The sequence below is a fragment of the Perca fluviatilis genome, chromosome 22, assembly GCF_010015445.1.
Source record: "Perca fluviatilis chromosome 22, GENO_Pfluv_1.0, whole genome shotgun sequence".
Classification (NCBI taxonomy): domain Eukaryota; kingdom Metazoa; phylum Chordata; class Actinopteri; order Perciformes; family Percidae; genus Perca; species Perca fluviatilis.
In genome coordinates, this window is record NC_053133.1 from 9,631,410 (window position 1) to 9,650,676 (window position 19,267).

General features: G+C 39.7%; 1 protein-coding gene across 2 annotated transcripts in view; it reads right to left on the minus strand.

Annotated features, from left to right (window-relative positions):
* Positions 1–19,267, minus strand: part of LOC120552183 (guanine nucleotide exchange factor VAV3) — a 111,234-nt gene that overhangs the window by 16,570 nt on the left and 75,397 nt on the right. For both annotated transcript variants that reach the window (XM_039789977.1, XM_039789978.1), the window contains exons 17-25: positions 16,431–16,522; positions 14,326–14,348; positions 12,720–12,738; positions 8,912–9,042; positions 6,640–6,705; positions 5,809–5,843; positions 5,363–5,479; positions 1,117–1,204; positions 154–283 (exon numbers count right to left, since the gene is read on the minus strand). In XM_039789977.1, coding sequence (XP_039645911.1) covers positions 154–283; positions 1,117–1,204; positions 5,363–5,479; positions 5,809–5,843; positions 6,640–6,705; positions 8,912–9,042; positions 12,720–12,738; positions 14,326–14,348; positions 16,431–16,522 — 701 coding nt within the window. The remainder of the gene's footprint in view (positions 1–153; positions 284–1,116; positions 1,205–5,362; positions 5,480–5,808; positions 5,844–6,639; positions 6,706–8,911; positions 9,043–12,719; positions 12,739–14,325; positions 14,349–16,430; positions 16,523–19,267) is intronic.

Consider the following 19,267-nt stretch of genomic DNA (forward strand, 5'->3'; position numbering starts at 1 on the left):
ACTGCAGTTACTGTTGTTATTTTAGAGAAACATGTCTTTAAACCTTTGTCAGTAGTTTTTACCATGTCCAGTTTTATACATTTATACATAATTGCATAAAGTGCTGTAGTGGTGGAGTGTTTCTATTTTTAGTGTCCCTTCAGATCTACTCACTGTTGCCACCCGACCGGTTGAGGCGGTGCATAGCAGCGTTCTCCGGTTCCTGGTAAGGAAACTTCAATGTGGTGTCCAGACTCCTAAAACCTTCTCTTAAGGAGTGGTGCTTGTAGTACTCAATCAGCTCCTGGACACACACACACACACACACACACACACACACACACACACACACACACACACACACACACACACACACACACACACACACACACACACACACACACACACACACACACACACACACACACACACAACCAACCAAATAAGTAAGCAAACTAATAGATATGCAGCCATTTGCATTTGTTTTGACTGAAGTCACACTTCATTTCATATTTTATTAAAAATCAGTATGTAAAACCAGATAAATTACCCATGTTTTTTTTTTTTAATAGCTCTTATGACAGAAACATCTGTAGCATTTACATATCCGTCAAATCATGACGAGTCTGCTGGATAACTGAATCTTATTAATGCCACAGTACCTTTTGAACAGATGTAAGTGTGAAATAGCAACAAAAAAGAGGACATAAAACTACGTAAAAGAAATTATGTGGTGCATTATAATATGTTATTAAAGATGACTATGAGTTTGACCTAGGTAACATACACCACATTGGACAGAACTATTGATGAGGTTTTCTGACTCATAAACTTGTTAACAAGATATAGCTTTTTAAAATATAACACTCAAACATCTGTAATTAGCAAATCTTCGACGCAGAAAGTACAGCGCTGCCATGAAGAAAACTGGTGAACCTTTCAAATATGCACTGGACTTATCAATAATGCTGGAGCCCTCAGGCCAGTATAAACATGCCTCTAATCATGGCTATTTTTGTGCACACTGCTAAAATAAAGTTCAGGTTTTGACATTTCATTAAGCGAATATGATGATTTATTTATGAATTGCAGTGACGGTATTATAAAAAAGAAGAGAGAGAGGCTACAAAGACTCACAAATATGCTCCTGAACTTCTTGTTCTCTGCGATGTAAAAGCAGTCCTCCTTGGTCAGGATCTTTATGTGCTTCACGTCGTTGTTGTACCTGTGGGTCATTGAATAAGTTATGAGTCTAATTTCAGTCTCTGATCACCGCCATCGATCGGTGGCCGGCCCCCTGGCCCCTGTGGAGAGCACGGCCGTTGCTGTAATGCATAGGGTCCCAAAGGTTTGTGACATCTGAATGATGGGTGGCCAGGAGAAAATGTGCACACATACAGTACTTGTGTTGGCATTAACAGGGTGGCTGATGGGACTCTGGGCTGGAGGAGTAAAAGCTGCAGTTAGGGTGTGCAGAAACCTAGGATGTTGGTCCTCCTCAGTGATGTTTTTTTTCAGTGATTATTCAATCAGTCAGCTGGTTCTTGTCCTATCTTTTTATGTAACTATTGCATGGAATTATTCTGACAGCTGTTGCTTTTAGCCCTTTCAGTCTTAGTGTCCCTGGTTTGGGGTAGTGTCTTCTTTGATGTTTTGCAACGAGGGGGTATCAAAGTTGGAGATATTCAAATTCTACACATAGCGGCTTCAATCTATAATCGTTAAACTCTCTGTCATGGTATCTGTGAAAAGGCTTTCTTTCTCCCTTTTCACTGGGCCATGTTCCCAAAATTAATACTGTTTGGTGTCTGCTTAATCCTTAATTTCAGTGTAATGTTGTAGGTTATCGTTTTAGTTTATTTGTTACTTTATTATTTGACATAGGCCTGTTCGGCAGGTTTTATGGGTTCATAGTGTTTTGCTATGGTTCTGCCTGTGATGTGGGGGGTGGATGAGCTGCTCACCAGCTTAATCAGGGAGAGTGCATGCATGTTTGCCTCATTAGGTACTTTTCTGTAGGGAGGGGCTGGGCAATCCTAAGGTGAAGAACAATAGGTACGATAGTTCTGCAGTAAATTACATTTTTATAATATTTGGGGTGCCTTTTGTTGTGGGTGCACATATGTATAAATAGTCATGTCAGCAGTAACTGATCTATCTAATTGCAATGAGGTTTTGAGAAACTAAGTGTTAATGTTGCTTGCTCAGGTTAGCTCACCCTATAATCACCTGTGCAGGTGGTAGGGTCCAATTAGGGGAGGCTGAGTTAAAAGGGCTTCAGGAGAAGAAGGAAGAGACTTGGCATCTTGCTGTGAGGTTGCCATTTGTTAGTTTGCTGTTATTTTGCCTCAGTTTAATGTTTTTGTATTTTGGGTTTGAGTATGTTTTGGGGTCGTTTTGGTAATAAATACACAATTTGTGCACTTTAAAAGCCTCCTCTCCAGTCTTCAATTGTGACAGTATCAACTGCTTTTTTTAAAAGAAGTCTTCACAAATGAACCTGTGGAGAATGTAATCAAACCTATGTGCATAGATAAATAAAACAAAATTAAGAGACCTGGGGCCTGTTGCACAAAACCAGGATAAGGGATTAAGCCGGGATTTTCAGGTTATCCTGGATGAATTTAGCTTTGACTTGGTTGCACAAAAGCAGGTTGAATTAAACCCAGCCAAGTAACCATGGCGATTTATTCTTTGCAGCTAGCCTGGTCCAGAGCAGGCTAACAGGCAGGCTAAGATTAATCCTGGAGTCTTGTGTTAAATCAGCTGCCGCTCTGATCCGAAATAAACGTGTTTAACAGTTAATTTGTTGTCTTCTGAATGTGTTCTGCTTAATTTTATTAACATGCATTACTTGATTATTAATTATTACTTGTAAATTTGTATGTGGAATAATTGTATGTTGTTATGTTTATTATGTGTGGACGACCAAATTCAAATTCTTTTTACTGCATAACGAATTTACCTACGGGTATGAAATAAAACGACCTTGACCTTGACCTTGACCTTGTCGCTATTGCTGTCACAAGTTTGATTTAAATCCTACTACTGCAGTTGTTGAGATGGTAATGGTAAAAAGTGGGACGATACGGAGGAAATGGGCTTTTCCTCCGCTGCTGTCCCTGTGAAATGTGCCCCGTGCAACGCGGGGAGGCGGGGGGAGGCAGGGGGAGGCAGGGGGATCCTCCCACACCGTGCAGCGGACTCTAAAAGCGGACTTTTAGCATCAATAACAACGACAATGGCACCTGATCAAACGTCCTTTTTTTTTTACCAAATGGGAGTGAGAATGTGTTGGAATGCCACAAAGCTTCTTAATCATTTTATTTTGGGGCTGTCACTTGTCATCTTGGGAGTGAGGAAAAAAAACATGAATAATAACAGGCTACATTGTTTTACAGATACAGTGTGTATTGAAGTCACTTCTTTTTCTAGTTTTTGTCCAGTCATGCTTGTTCTGTATGAACATTAATTGTAGAAAGATATTTAGAATTAGACATAGCCTATGGAGATTTGTGCATATGGTTGTAAAACATATTCTCGCATTACGAATAAGCTTTGAAATTAAGCCTAGCCCTTATAAAATTTCCCAGGAACAAGAATTCCCTCTGCTCACTTTTAAGGCGAAGTAGACTAAATAATAATACATTTTATTTATATAGTGCTTTACAGGCTACTCAAAGACACTTTACACTAAAACCAGCACATTTAGCGCATAAAACAGATACAGCAATAAAACCAACACATAAAACAAGCATATTAAAGCAATTAAAACGTGGAGTGACTGAGTAGATTTTTTTAAAATCCATACGTATTCAGTCGGTCCGCTATTGTCTGTCGGGCTTTTTTTCCCGTTTGATAAAAGCCGTATTTCCCTTTTTGCATATTATATGTTTCACCTCCTCGTAATTTTCCATTAGAAGCTGCTGCTCAGCGGGTGAAACATGTGCTGCACACGTCTTTTCCATTTCTGCATCAGTAAATCTGTGATCGATACCGTGGTCTATTTAAGAAAGCCGTGAACGTGCACTTATCCCAGCTATCTACTCCTGGCTTGACATAGCTTCACCTACTTATCCTGGCTCGGCAAACGTGCAACCGATTAAGCCGCGATGAGCGGATCACACTAAGTCAAGCTGCGCTTTTTCACTTATCCTGGATTTCTTTATTCTACTTTTGTGCAACAGGCCCCTGATCCAAAAAGGGACCTGATGACACTCAGGCTCAATTCAAAAAATTACAATTGACCCAAACAGAGAGGGAACAAACACAGCTGGTCGAAAAGAACCGCCAGCAGCCGGTTAGCTTAGTTTAGCAAAATGGCTGGAAAATCAGTCTACCAGCACGTTTAAAGCTCAGTAATTAGCAAGTATCTTCTTTGTTTGAACCATCTAAAAGCAAAATTGCTAATTTTTTACACTTTATGAAATAAATGTGTGAAATAGTTTTATCTTTGGACAGAGTGAAGCTAGCTCTTTCCTCCTATTTCCATTCTTTGTGCTAAGCTAAGCTAACTGTCTCCTGGCTTTGTATTTAGTGAACAGTCATGAGAGCGTATTTTACTAAACAGTTCTTGAACTAAACACAACAATTTGAAATGTAACATGCTATAGATAATAATAGTTGTCAATCTTAAACTTGTTCTCAATGTTAAAAGTAGACTTGTAATGACATTAAAATATTTAATTTCAAGATTTTTGAATGTACTCTACTGTGTGCACCCTAAGGTTCTGATATATGCTTTGTTAATTTCTCATTACCAAGATTACCATGGCAGTGTGGTTCTAATTATAAACTACTGAGATTGTTTTTTGTGGGTTTTGTGGTTAAACCTTAATGAATACTGCTACGTGTGGTTTAAGTGAGACCCTGCTCCATGGTTAGCATCTGGTTTGGTCAGTTTCACAGACATCGCTGGGGTTAACCACAGTCTCAAAGCACATCATCCTGCAAGGGAACTATAAGTCTGTCCGTCAAATGGTGTTGTATAGCCGTGAGTTACAGCTGGTCAATACTGTGGTTTGGCTAAAGGCATTTGATGAATCTAGCAGACAGAGCAGCTGCAGACAGACAGAAAAACTGTCAAGGTAAAGAGAAATTACAACATATGATGATTGTTGATAGCCAGACCCAAGACAAGTCCATAATTATTTATTACTCAATAAATGGCAACAATTCTAAATGTCTATTTTTTTTATCATTAAACACAGATATAACATTTAAAGAACACCCCTATTTAGAGTACAAATTCTGTATAATTTTGATTCATGAAAATATTTAATTCAAATCATCTACATTTCTAGCTGTAATCAGAGGTGGTGTTGACACTGACACTTTCAGTATATGAGGTTCTTGAATGCCTTGGTAGGACTGTCAGACTTACTTAATACTGATGGCGTACTCTGTGTACTCTCTGCTGCGGTGGCGGACCAGGTAGGTGCTGTTGACCCGGTTGACGAGTTCTGCCTCTGCCTGGAGCCTCTCCATGGGCCCCGCAAACCTACAACACAACAGCCAAGAAGAAAAGAAGCTGTTGATTACAGTGTATTGTTTTTCACGATCTGTGTGGTGGCTGTTTAATTTGCTTACACTTCTGGGTCAAGGCTGCATAGTGCATAATTGCTTTGTGAAATGTGATTGTGAAATAAAAGAATGACGTAGTACTTATGAGCATTTAGCTGGTTTTTGTGATCTGATCTTCCGTTCATGTAGGATGAATTGACATCTGTACTTGCTGTGTTTTGCTCTATCCAATAAAACTGATGTTTTTTTCAGCATGAGTAAAGACTTCTCTGTGAATACATTCAAACAGCTGTTTTGTGAACATACCACGGTTGAGAGGAGTAATCGACGGGCTTCGGGACCTGGAACAAAGAGCAGAAGTGTTTTGAAATTATTATTTTTTTCTTGCACTCATCCAACCACTACAATACACCACTACAGTAAAAAGTGCTCGGCTCCAGTTCCTCAGTGACTGTTTTCAAGCTGATGTTTTACCCTTTAATAAACCAGCTGCTTTTACAGCGTACAGCCCCAATTAAAACAGCAAAATGCTCTTCTTATCTTTACACCAGTGTAGACATGGCGATAATAGTTTGTTATCCATGGGACGGCTCATATTCCTGGAGTGGCAGGACATGAATTTCATTTCATCAAATGGAACATGACAATCCAGTGGTGGGGAGATTCACACAAGGAAGGAACAAAAACAAGCAATTGATACACGGTTAAGTCAGTGAAAACAATACACACCATTATTCCTCCCTCTCAGTAGTTTGCACAATATAAATTATTGCTTGGTCTGTATATTCTCTAACCCTAACCATATACTATATGGCCCTACGCGCAAGCCGGCACAATGTGGATGAGTGTGTGTGCTCCTTATAAGACATTGTTTTTTTTTTTCTTTGTTTCTTATTGATAAAGTGAATTAGACAGTAAACCACTTTTATCTCATCAGACAACACATGTTCCTTGTGCTCAGAACATTAAAAAAAACTGGGCTTTTTTTCTTCTCATGCCATTTAAAATACCCTACAACCTCTCACAAATCCCCAACCATCCTCACGTCACTAGACTGCTTGTAAATACATGTAGTCCAACACGAGCTGCTACAACAGGCCCTTATGTAGCAAAGGACTACAAGGAAAGGCTGCTTACACATGGGCAAGGCTTCACAGCGTCGCTTGGAAAGAAGCCAACCTCTTTCGTCGTCAGGATTTTGCCCTGAAACCACAGAGAGATAATTGCGTTATGTACATATCGCTGACTCTGTCTCCATTATTCAAAAACAATTAGCTTGCAACACAGAGCAGTGTAAATGTACAGCCCTAGTTAACTATTGTTGAAATAATAGCTTGCAGGAAGAGGGAAAGAGGAAGAGTTCCTTGTTCCTCCCATGGTGATGACTCTTTAAACTCAGTGCCTTGGTTTATCAATACTGGGGAGACTCAGATGGTATGAATAGGGAGGCCTTAGGGCAGTTATCTTCTTCTGACTGACTCAGGCGCTGTCGGTTGACGATGCTGTTTTTGTTCTGTGCACTGACAAAATATTTGGGCCAATAATCCAGTCATAGAGTCCAGAATAGAAATTAAGGCTCAAAATTATTCACATTAAGAGTTTTGTGCAGATGCATACTGCTGTTACAGTGAGCAAGAGTAAATGCGTTATCGTTCATAATACGTTGTCCTATTGAGCTTAATCCCCTACAATATATTTTAGGCCTACACGCTGCCTGAACTAAAAAGATACAAAAGAATAATAAAGACAAACATTCTATAGCATTGTGCACGCTTATCAATTCTACAGCGTTGCCTCGACGATGTCAAACCATAAATTCTAGTGTTTTCGGTTTAACGATTAGCCCTGTTAAACTGGATGTATTATGAGACACCAGTCAGCCTTGCTGCCAATTTGTCCCAGTTATTGTAATTGTTGTACTTATGAATTTTAATGCATTTTAATTTACAATTACAACTCTTCCACAGCCTAGAAAAGCTATTCTTATTTACATTACATCATCCTAATGTAGTTTAAAGGCCGCAATGAGGGCTTATGTTTTGCATGTTGACTTTATATGTAGCCAATTGCAATTAAGTATGAGGCTTTTTTTTCCAAATATGGAGAGAAATGTTAATGTATTACATAAAAAATGTAATTTTTAAGTTTAAGGGATTCTCTGGGTTAAATGGGAAGGGGGGTTCCGAGAACTCCCATATTTTACACTCTGAAAACAAGTGTTATATCACAGGGAATAGTAAATGAGGAATTGAGGTGTTTTATAGACACAGCCGTAATCTGAGAGGCACAAGTAGCACACGACCAGCTAAACCCATTGTGATGGTTTTGTGGCTGTCGCCTGTCACATGGCTGCTACCGCAGGACATTTTATTTTATCAGTCCTTGTGGAAAGCCTTGCTTTCTGCTGCATCCTTACTAACAGTGTGAGAATGATTATAGCTAACACTGACAGAGTAAACAGATGGTTGCTGTTGAACGAAATGAAATTACAGTGATCGATTCAATTTTTCCACGCATCCCCCAGAACAGAAATGATTATGGTCTGCTGGCTACAAAGGCGATGGATATTGAATGTTTGCTGACTGTGGGGCTCTAGCTGCCTCCAGTTCAGCTTTTACACCGAGATAATTTAATTCTTTATCTATTTTATCTGTTTTGTATTAAGTACTATAAGATTTATTGGTTTCCTCATTACATGTCTGTTTATAATACAATTGTACAGTAATTCATGTCAATGCAATGCCTTTTTCAGACCTCTGGTAAAATCCCATTATAATTATGATGATGATTCAGCCTCTAAAACTCACACACAGTAAGTGACTACTACACAACAATGCATCAGATTTTCAAAAAAAAGCTTTTCTTTTCTCCGCCAGTGAAGTTTTAATCATGTGTTGTCACATTACAGTAATTGTTGTATAAAATAAACTGAGTGGGGCAGTTTAACTTCCTTATAAGAAGGGCTCTGCTGTGTGTGTATACATGTTACTAAGAATGGGATTTTCCCATGAAGCTTGTTAGCAAGACAGTCCAAATTACCTGCGCTATTTTTAGCCAGAAATACAACTGGAATGCTATTTTGACAAGGCACAGTCACAGGTATAACATTTCCAACTTACAGTATGACGTCTGCATAAACATATCTTTAACTGATGAGGAAGTTGATACACAGGACATTAGTGCAAAATCCATTTATTAAAAAGTGAACCATGCTGACTAAACCAGATCTGACTTATAATAGGAAGGCAGAACTGACCAACCGATACATCACTCGAACCCTATTACAGAATATAAGGTCAGTGTGAGGGTTAGATGGTCTGACAGCGGAGGAAAGGAGAGATTTAAATACAGCAGGTCCACTTTTTGTAGTGTTGTGAAAGATGTGATTACAGATAGTGTGACGTCTGACCTGCCACCAGGGGCTGTGCAGGTCGGCACAGATTAATTCAATGATGTCGCCCGTCTGGATGCTCAGTGCTGGACCAGACGCAGGGCTCGGCACACCAAAGTAGCTCCTGATTACCAACATCTTGGGCAGACCTGCGAGAGGGATAAGATACAGACAGTTAATTCCTGCATACTGTTTGGGCTTCAAACAAATCTGCCTTGTCAATATTCACTGTACCTAAAACATTGTTTTCAACAAAAACATGTTTCTATTTAAAAAATAGACGTTAACTAAATAAAGCTTTTGTCCCTATTTACTTTATTGTATAATACATAATAATGAATTGCATGTTCTTAAAGTAAGAAGTGGTGCTGATGGGTTTATATGGATCAATTACTTGTTTTTTATGTTTGTATTTGTCTACTTTATATGTAATGATTTAATTTTTTTCTATGGACCATGGGTTTGAAATAAGTGAATTTAATTGTACTACAAGTCTCTATTAATTCACATTCAACATGTGAACCATTGATGTATTGTGACGATTTAACCAAACTTTTAAAATATAGATTTAAGCAGCTTATGAGTAGAGGAGGACGAATATAATAACTCTTAGACTTCTTTGGCTCGATTTCTTCAGTCATGAATGTCTGGCTGGAAACGAGACTGTCTCTATCTGTGTGAATATATGTCAGCATGTACAGTACTGTAGTGTATGACCTCAGGTCTAAAAGGGCATGTTTGCCATTCTAAATGTGCGTCTTTGCTCTACTAAACTATTCATGGCCCTGTTATAGGTGGTAATGAGAGGGAGTATACTGTTCATGTGTATACACACACAAACACACCCATTGTCTGCAGTGTACAGCCTTTGCAAGTCATTTGGACCCATTATCATATTACGGATAAGCAACAGTGCACTCTGGTGCGTGGCAGGTTATCAGGCTCGTAGATAAGAGATAAGCAGGAGTGAGTTTCCGTGGGGACGCTGTTTACTGCTGCACGATGGATTCTGGCCTCCTGGGGGGAATTCATTTGGAAATTTCAATTAAAGTCAACTTCTGTTTGTTTTTTCATTATTGAGATTGAATAAAAAAAACTAGTCCTGATCACATTTACAATAAAGAATTAATGTTTTTTCAGTATACTATGCTTGGTAATGATATTGTCTTTGGAGACGCTGTCGCCATTTCCCATCCTTTTAATGGGCTACATTTAAGCTCATAGTTGAAATATGAACTTTTCCTCACCTGCAACATTTACCAGTGCAAAGACGAATTGAAGCATACTCCTCCACAGCTAATGTATTACAAAGTATTACAGGTTTGCACTGGCACTTGAAGAGGTGCATTTTAATCAGGCTGAATGTCTTTGTTGGAATGACCTCAGTCAGCGCTATTTGATTTTGCACAATGGCCAACTTTGATCCCATTATTCACCAAGAAATCACTGAAATTGAATTCTAACACGTCTGTTATGAAGCACCCACCCATGGCAAAGAAATCCCAAGTCCATATCTCATTGTTTGGCGATAGTGTTGTGCAGAGATACAATATGAGAAAAAGGAATTCGCATGAGAGCATGAAGAAAGGGTAAAGGCTTAAGGCAAATAATAGAGACGTCAACAACATTGTATTGAAAGCTAAAACATCTATATCTGGCTTGCTTCTCTTTCAGGGACTGTTCTAGCACTGTAGCACTGAGGCTGGCAGCCTGACATGTGCCAGCCTGCCTGAATAGGACTTCTAAAGACACAGGGCCATGGAGAATTGAGTCTTGGGGGCATGAATTGCATTCCTATCCACACAAGGACAAGCCAAGTGTTAGTGCACCTTTGAAAACAGACAAAGAGAGCGGCGTCGGAATATTATGAAACGCCAAAGGCTGGGGCAATCAAATGCCTATTGATTTTAATGCGTCTTCAGTCAGAAATGATTTTCTGCAGCATAATAGATGGAGGGGTGGAAAAATGAGTGTTGAAGCCAGGTTTATGAGCGATTAAAGGCCCTCGGTGTGGTGTAGGCACACACACACACACACACACACACACACACACACACACACGATGCAAAGGTTTTGCTGCATGTTATTCATATTCTATTGGAGAAAGATTGAGAGACAGCCACAGGAGGAGGGAGGCAGAAATACGATGGCTATATCTTCTGCATTTACTGTAAACACCCAGTCACGTTCTTTTTTATGCATTCTATTTTTTGTTTTATTCAACTGTAATGTTTACAAGCCTTTCATAGTCATAGATGGAGTCTCGGCTGTAATGATAAAACCAGTTAATAGCTGCAAGGTGCAGCCTTTTCTCTGACTTAGCCAGGTTACATCTGATACCAGGGCACACAATTATGCCACCATGCCAGTAGCAATTCATGCAGGCCCAATTGCCAATCCAGACAATCAACTTGATAGAGGGAAGTATTTTATTTTTCCTGGTTTATTGAGGTTGTTATACCGTATGTGTGGGGGTTGAAATGAAAAGAAAAACAGAAGTAAAATGAATTAGTTGTGAGAACAGAAAATACAGAATCTAAAGTACCACAATAACAAGAGAAGCATTTTATACTAATACTAATGTAACATATAGGTGTATGGCTAAAACAAAATGTATATTAATAGATTTTTCTACCTATGTGAGAAGCAGGATACAGAGTACTAGACATTGAATATCTTTGTGTTTTGGACTATTGTTCAGACAAAATAAGCAATGTAAAGAAGTCACATGTGGCTCTTTGAACCTGGGAGGAGCGTTTTTCACTATCTTCTAACTTCTAATTTTTTAGACTTAACCATTATTTGCAAAAATAATCATCGGGTTAATCAGGAATGAAAATAAGTGCAGCCCTAAAAGATGTAATATCTCACCATATGAACTCACATTAGAAATACACAGATATACAGGAAACTCAGAGTTGCTGCTATGAAACAGATAACTAGGAACTGGTTAAAACCTACACCACCTTTATGCAACTGGAAGTCTTATGTAAACAGCATTCAATCAAGATCAATAATAATACTGTTTTAAACGGTGGAAAAATGGATTAAATATGAGGATTATAATTAAACAATACTGGAAGATTCAGCCACTAAAGACACATAGAAACTGTAGGTATGTACACATATGTACGTATATATGTGTGTATGTATACATGTGTGTGTGTATATATATATACTGTATATGTGTATATGTATGGGCACCATCACACTAGCTTACTTTATTTCTTTTTCTCAATCTATCCCTTCTTTTTTTCTTTTCTTTTTTTATCTCAACTATTTTTTTATTTGTCCTCATTAAATATACTAACACGTAGGATTGCATCATATGCAAGCAGATGTAAATTTTTATTTAACTTTAATTTAATTCTTAACATTCTTTACTCCTGCACTCCTGTAATAAAAAAAAAAAAAGTTAAATATCTTAAAGTAAAATCATTATAATTATAACATGAAGCCAATTAGATAGTTGGGTTAAGTGCGAACCATTTAGAAAGAATGTGGCAAAAACTACCTTTTCAGTCATTTTATGAAGGTAAAAATTGATGTTTTCAAAGCTGATATCAGCGCATGCTTGCAGCATGCTGATATCCAGTATTAGCGCATGGATTGCATTCCAAAATCTGGTAATTTGTCTCAGGAGCGGCTGCCTCTATGCACATAAACACTGCCAGTGAGAAAAGAGTGGAGGAAGAGATGTGTTTGTGTGTGTGTGTGTGTGTGTGTGTGTGTGTGTGTGTGTGTGTGTGTGTGTGTGTGTGTGTGTGTGTGTGTGTGTGTGAGGTGAGAGGATGTCTGCTGTTGTGTTGTGCGCTGAATTCCTCACCTGGATCTTTATCTTTGCCCTGAAAAAATACACACAGAGAATTACACACTGACAAAGGCACATGTATGATCACAGATATACACATGCACATTTAAACATAATTGTTTGGATCTTTTTCTCCATTGATCACTAGTTCATTCATCAATTTCTCCATCACGAGCACACACAAATCACTGCCACGGTGAAACATCTCAAGTAGCGCTGGCGATATAGAGAAAATCAATTATCACGATATTCTTGACCAAATACCTAGATGTCGTGCAACAATATTGTATGGTTGACTATTGGTGCTTTACCAAAAATGTTTATAACACAATGATATTTTTGATAAATAATCTCCAGAAATGATTTAATGAATTAGTGGGTAAAGGTAAATAATAGAACAGCTAGAACAGTCTGGTAAGTTCAGAAAATCACGTCACTTTACTGTAATGCAGCCTGTAAAACCAGGAAAAGACACCACTTACCATATTACAATATCCAAAATCTAAGATGACATCTAGTCTCATATCGCAATATCGATATAACATCGATATATCGCCCAGCCCTAATCTCAAGTCATCCAAAGTCAGTGCAACCTGCCTCCCCTTCTACTACCTTATAACCTACTAAATCAATAATAAGCTACACACACAGAATTCAGATTTTAACCCAGCCTGTCTAACCTACAGTATACAGGCCAACTGCAGCAGGCCTGGCCTGGACGACACTTCATAACATATTAAAACCCATATCGCATTCACTGACGCCACAGGCAAGCTACTGTGTGCCCCGCTGCAGCATATATATTTCAAAATTGAAGAAAGGTTAAACTGATGTGATTTGAATGGGCAAATACAGATATTTTTAGCAGTTCATGACATTTTGTTTGATTTTGTGTTTCTGAAAAAAATAAAAAAAGTTGGAAAACTGCATGAAGCCAACGGTGGCATTCTGAAGTAATTCTACACAAAATACACTAGCAGTACTACTGCTTGTATCAATAATAACAACAATACAACACACTGTATTCATGCATACTTTTTGTGTACATTGCAACAGAGCAGTTAGTCGAAAGGTTTCTGCTGTTTTAAAAAAGTTTGAATGTTGCATTTTGAGTTTGTGTTGAGCACTTTATCTGCACAAAAGCACTTCTTATTAGTAACTATACAGTAACTGACACCAGAAATAAACTCAGAGCAACAGGGACACTTGTCAATTTCACCCCAGTTTTGTGTTTTTTTGCTGATGAGATCCACATCTTACCTGCACAGTGCAGTTTTAGCTACAGTTTTTGGCATAATTATAGTTTAATTTCCTGCTTAGGGACACTTTTGATCATTGTAGCAGTAAAGCCAACAGGAGTTTCTGAAACAGCAGAGACATCTCTGGGTAAATCTGCAAAAACATTCTCGTTTCTGGTGTCAGGAAGGCTGCAGCAAGTAAAGTCAATTGGAGTCTCCTTGGCAAATAGCTGCAGGAGAGAGCAGTCTTCAAAGTGCAGCAAAGCTTTGGAGAGGAGGCGAACCGCAGACATAGCGAGACAGTATACGCATCAACACGGACACAGAGACACACACAAACACAAACACACACACACACACACACACACACAGCAGCAGCTCACCTGAGTTCTGACGGAGCCGGGATCTGAAAGAAGTTTGAGAACAGGCATAGTGAATGACAGGTTAGCGGGTGCACGCAAACACTTGCACACACTCGTCGGTACAAGGCAACACTCCCTCATTAGTGGAGAAAGCCGACACTCGTGTCTGACCGTGGTTCGCTTTGTTTTGCTGTGCTGCCACTACCTGACAGCCAGGGGTAGAGGAGGTAACGAGGCGTGGGGGGAGGGGAGGAGGGGTGGGGGCAAACCTGAGGTTTTTGCTCCACCAGTTTCTTTCATTGGCTCCCTGAGGGACGGGTTACACCCCCTAGACACACACCAACACACACCTTTGCACACACATGTACTCCTGTACCTGTACAAACAGAGCAATTGCATAAGCATACACATACCTTCACAGTCACAAACGGGCCAGCTGGCCGACAGCAACTAATATGTACCTGCAGTACACTCTCACACACGCACACACACACACACACACACACAGAGACACACACACACCTCAGCAGGCCTGTTGTTCCTCAAGTGAACCTTCACCTGTTACGCAAACACCTGGCGAGGCAGCTGATAACAGAGACAAATTCAGGAAAACAATGGCTTATCTCTGACACACACACATGTGCACGCGCACACACACATAACCCTATACTCTGATGCTATGATTGTGTGTTTGTGCAGCCCTGCTTGTGTATTGACAATATCTCTACATGCAGACATTGTGGTGGCTTTCTGACCGTTAGAGTCAGTTAAAGTTCCATGTTGTCAAATGGACATCAGCAAAAAGTGATGCCTCCCATTACTGTTTTTTTATAGCCTACTTCTACTAGTTTCAGATTTCTTAAAATACTTTTTCTAGTAGGTTCAAAAGTATTGGTCCTTTCCCTGCACATTTTCCTGTACTGTACCAGCAGAGAGTGGATACTGTGTGGAGTAATAACGGGGAATTCAAACCGACACCCCAGTCTTCACCCACTCTCGCCGCCGGTGTCGCCCAAATCTACTCAGGTACACACTGTGCCCGGGTGGGCCTGGCAGTGGTGTTATTGCCTCTGCGACCTGATGGCACCATGACAGATGGCCGGTCCAACAGGAGCTGGCAGCTTGCCACGAGGAATACAGATAAACACGCACAATGGTGACATGCAGTGTTGCTGGTTGTAACAGTAAAACCTGCACGCTCGCTTGCTTAAAAAAAAGAAAAAAAAAACATTGTGCAGAGTTTTGGTGCCATGAGAACACAAGCATGCACTTTCAAGACCTAGAGAACTTCCACAAACAAAAAGTATGAATTTAGTTTTTTCACCTCTTCTTTCTCTCTGTCTCTCTCGTTCTCTCTCTTTCACACACACACACACACACACACACACACACACACACACACACACACACACACACACACACACACACACACACACACACACACACACACACACACACACACAGAGGACATGCTAAGCTAGTTTCTGAAGGCTTTCTTTTTATTCCACATGTCTGAAGTATTCCCACCATTTCTCTCGGAGCTGTCAGTGCTCCTGCTCAGGGAGCTGAGTGACAGATGCACAATAGGGGCATAATAAAAAAAGTCAGGAGTTTCATAAAACTCCTCAGTAAAACTACTATTAAGCGTTGGGGATGGGTACAATGATACACAGTGACATTGCCTTTAAGGTGCTCGGAAGTGTCAGAACCACCCAGAGAAGTGGGGGAGCTTTGAATAGCTGAATGAATTTCTGCAATATGGATCGAATACTTGGATAACCTTGGTTGGTAAAAAATAAGGACACTTATAAAGTTGTTATTTATTTAGAGTCCCACAATTCCACAACTCAACAAAGTCACAGTGAAACAAATCTCCCTCATACCCATAATTAGTCGCGAGACAATCCTACATCATGTTTAATGTTTGTCATCTGTCATTATGTTCATACTGCTACTGCTAAAAGTGCAGTTGTGTTCATACGATTACATTTAATGTGTCCCTTGTCATTTTGTTCAGTGACAAATTGTTAACTGCAGAATTATTGCAGACTAGATGTGACTGATATGAGTTTGTGCAATAAAGTGAGATACTTTACTTTTATTTGTACAAAGCAGTAGTGTGTTACCTGTTTTTCCACAGCTGCCAAAGCGGCCCAGGCATTCTTTATGGGCACCTAAACCACACTTGGAGCACAGGTAGCCCTGGTTAAAGATACCCCTGCAGACAGATGAACAGGACAAGGCATCACATTGATTGCGTGACAGTATACACACAGTAGTAACAGTATATTGATGCAAAGAATAGCTAAATTACTGTTGTGCTTATAGTTAAGTGAGCATCCAAGCTGCAGTCAAAAGATTTAATATAATGTAGAAATGGCTGCGACATTTTCTAACATTTTGACAAGGGCCAAAAGTTTGGAAACCTAAACCTGCATTTTTAGCCAACCTAGCATCATGGCTCTATGGTTGGTTTAGACTGAAATATCTCTAGCACTATTGAATGGATTGCCATGAAATGACAATCATGGTTCCCATGAATCCTAATGACTTTGGCGCTCCCCTGATTTCCTCTTGTGCCACTAAGAGGTTAAAGGTCCCATGGCATGAAAATTTCACTTGATGAGGTTTTTTTTGAACTTATGTTTGCTTGCTAACTGTTTTCACTACCTCATCACTCACTACATAACTTTAACATTTAGGGCCCTATCTTGCACTCAGCGCAATTGCCTTTGTACACCGAAGCATGTATCATTCTTATTTTGCACCCGACGCACAGCGGACTTTTCCCTCCACAGATGCATGTCGGTAAATTAGGGAATGTATTTGCGCTCCCGGGGGCGGATCAGCAAAAAGAGGAGGCGTTTTCCGGCCCAAAAGTTCCCTGGTGCTATTTTGCAGTTTCAGAAAACAATTCCACCACTGACCAGGAAAAATCTGACCTAAAGTCAGTGGCGCTAGTCGAAAGTCAGTTGCGCGTTATTCAGATGCTATTTTAGGGGCGCATGCTTGGCCATAATGTAGCGTGAAAAAGAAAAAAAATTACTGAAAATGCGCTTCAGGTGTTTCGATAGATCAGGAGGCACTTTACAGTACAGTACTCAAAAGTCGCGGCATTCTTTGTGGCTTGTTGTGTTTTACACAACATTTCCATGAATCATGGATGTGTTGATGACATAAATGAGGAAATATTAGAGGACTTAAGGAGACGTGAACTACGGTGGGATTGGTCACTCGATGCGCTCCTGGTGGAGCGGGTGGACGAAGGGGCACAACAGGTGCAGGTGGTGCGTTTGGAGGCCCTTGCTCCATGGCTGCAGCAATCCTCTCCAGACTTGGGAAGATGCGCCCGAGGGGCTGCAGCAACATCGCAACCCGGCCAAGACGGGCATTTATTACTTCGGCACATCTCGGACAGCTCCCGAAGGCATGCGCCAGGCAAATCCGCCGTCATAATAGCAATCCGCCATGAAACAAGCGCGACTGCTCTTAAAGGGAATGTGAGATGACGCTCTGATTGGTTTATTGCACGTTACGCCCAAACCACACCTAGCTACTTCAGACCAACCCATTTTAGATTTGCGTCGGGCGCAAGAGTCATTTATCCCGCCGGCATAATAGCAACAGAGATCCGAGATCCGCCCACAAAGATACTTGCGTTTCACGTTTGATACTTGCATTTCAGAACATTAAAATAGGGCCCTTAGTGTTAAGATGTTACAGCTGACTTAATATGCATATATATTCTTTAAATTAATAATCATAAATACTAATTATTTATTTCAAATTAGTATACTCTACAATCTTACCCCCTGGCAACAGCAGAAGTACCCTCTGGGGTAAAAGTACCGCATGTTGGGAATCCCTGCCTTAATATTTCATCTAATGCCACCATCAGGTAAAAAATGTAATTTGTCAAAATCTTTTGCTCACCAAAGTAGCCTACCAACTACCTGCTAAACTAATTCTAATTTCAATCAATATCAGCTGTACATTGTGTTTAGTGCTTATTAGCTAATGTTAGCATGGCAACATGCTAAACTAATATGGTCAACACATCATACCTACTAAACATCAGCATTACAGCATTGCTATTTTGAGCATGATTGTATACTGACGTTAGTGCAGGTGTGGCAGGTAGATGGCATACAGCAGCTAATTCTAATAAGTTTCACTTTGAGCTATTCAAGACCAAAAAATCTGCATCAGCTCATATCTAATAACTACTGAAAAGAAAACACTGAAATTCTTGGTGTAAAATGCGCACACACGCACGCATGCACACACACACACACACACACACACAAACACACACACACGCAGAGATTGAACCAGCAGCAGTGTGTAGTTCTGTTTTTATTTACATAACCATCTCAGAGGCCCTAATTAAAATGACATGAAAGTAAAGGCTGCTTTGCTCTGCTCACCAGCTAATTGTCTGTTTAACCTCTTCACATGCAGGTACATATTAATTGTTTTTTGCGCAGTTCAGAACTACAGGGTGTGTGTTGCATTGGTGCAGGATGTCAGAGCAGTGAATTTAAATCAATAGGACACCACTCCTTCACAATTTATATGAAATCACATGAAAGGAAAAAGGTTTGCCTAAGATTTCCCTTTCAGATTAACGTAAATATACGTTACTGAACATTCATATGTAGCATGTTTTCTGATTAATGACACAATACCTCAGCAAGGCCTGTGCTCTTATACTGTATATACGGTATATATCTTATCATAAAACATTAAAAGTCCTCTGAGTACCAGTGTAGTACACATGATCTCAGATTTGTCCTGCAGGTTTTATAAAATAATGGCATACACATCTCAAAATCACAGAATAACACTTGACTCATTTGACTCGTGATTCATGAAGTCATTTGATATTTGGTGCCTATTAGATAAGAGGTTACATTTCTATTGTGTCTTTTCAAGTTAATCCAATGCTCTAGCACAATAGTTA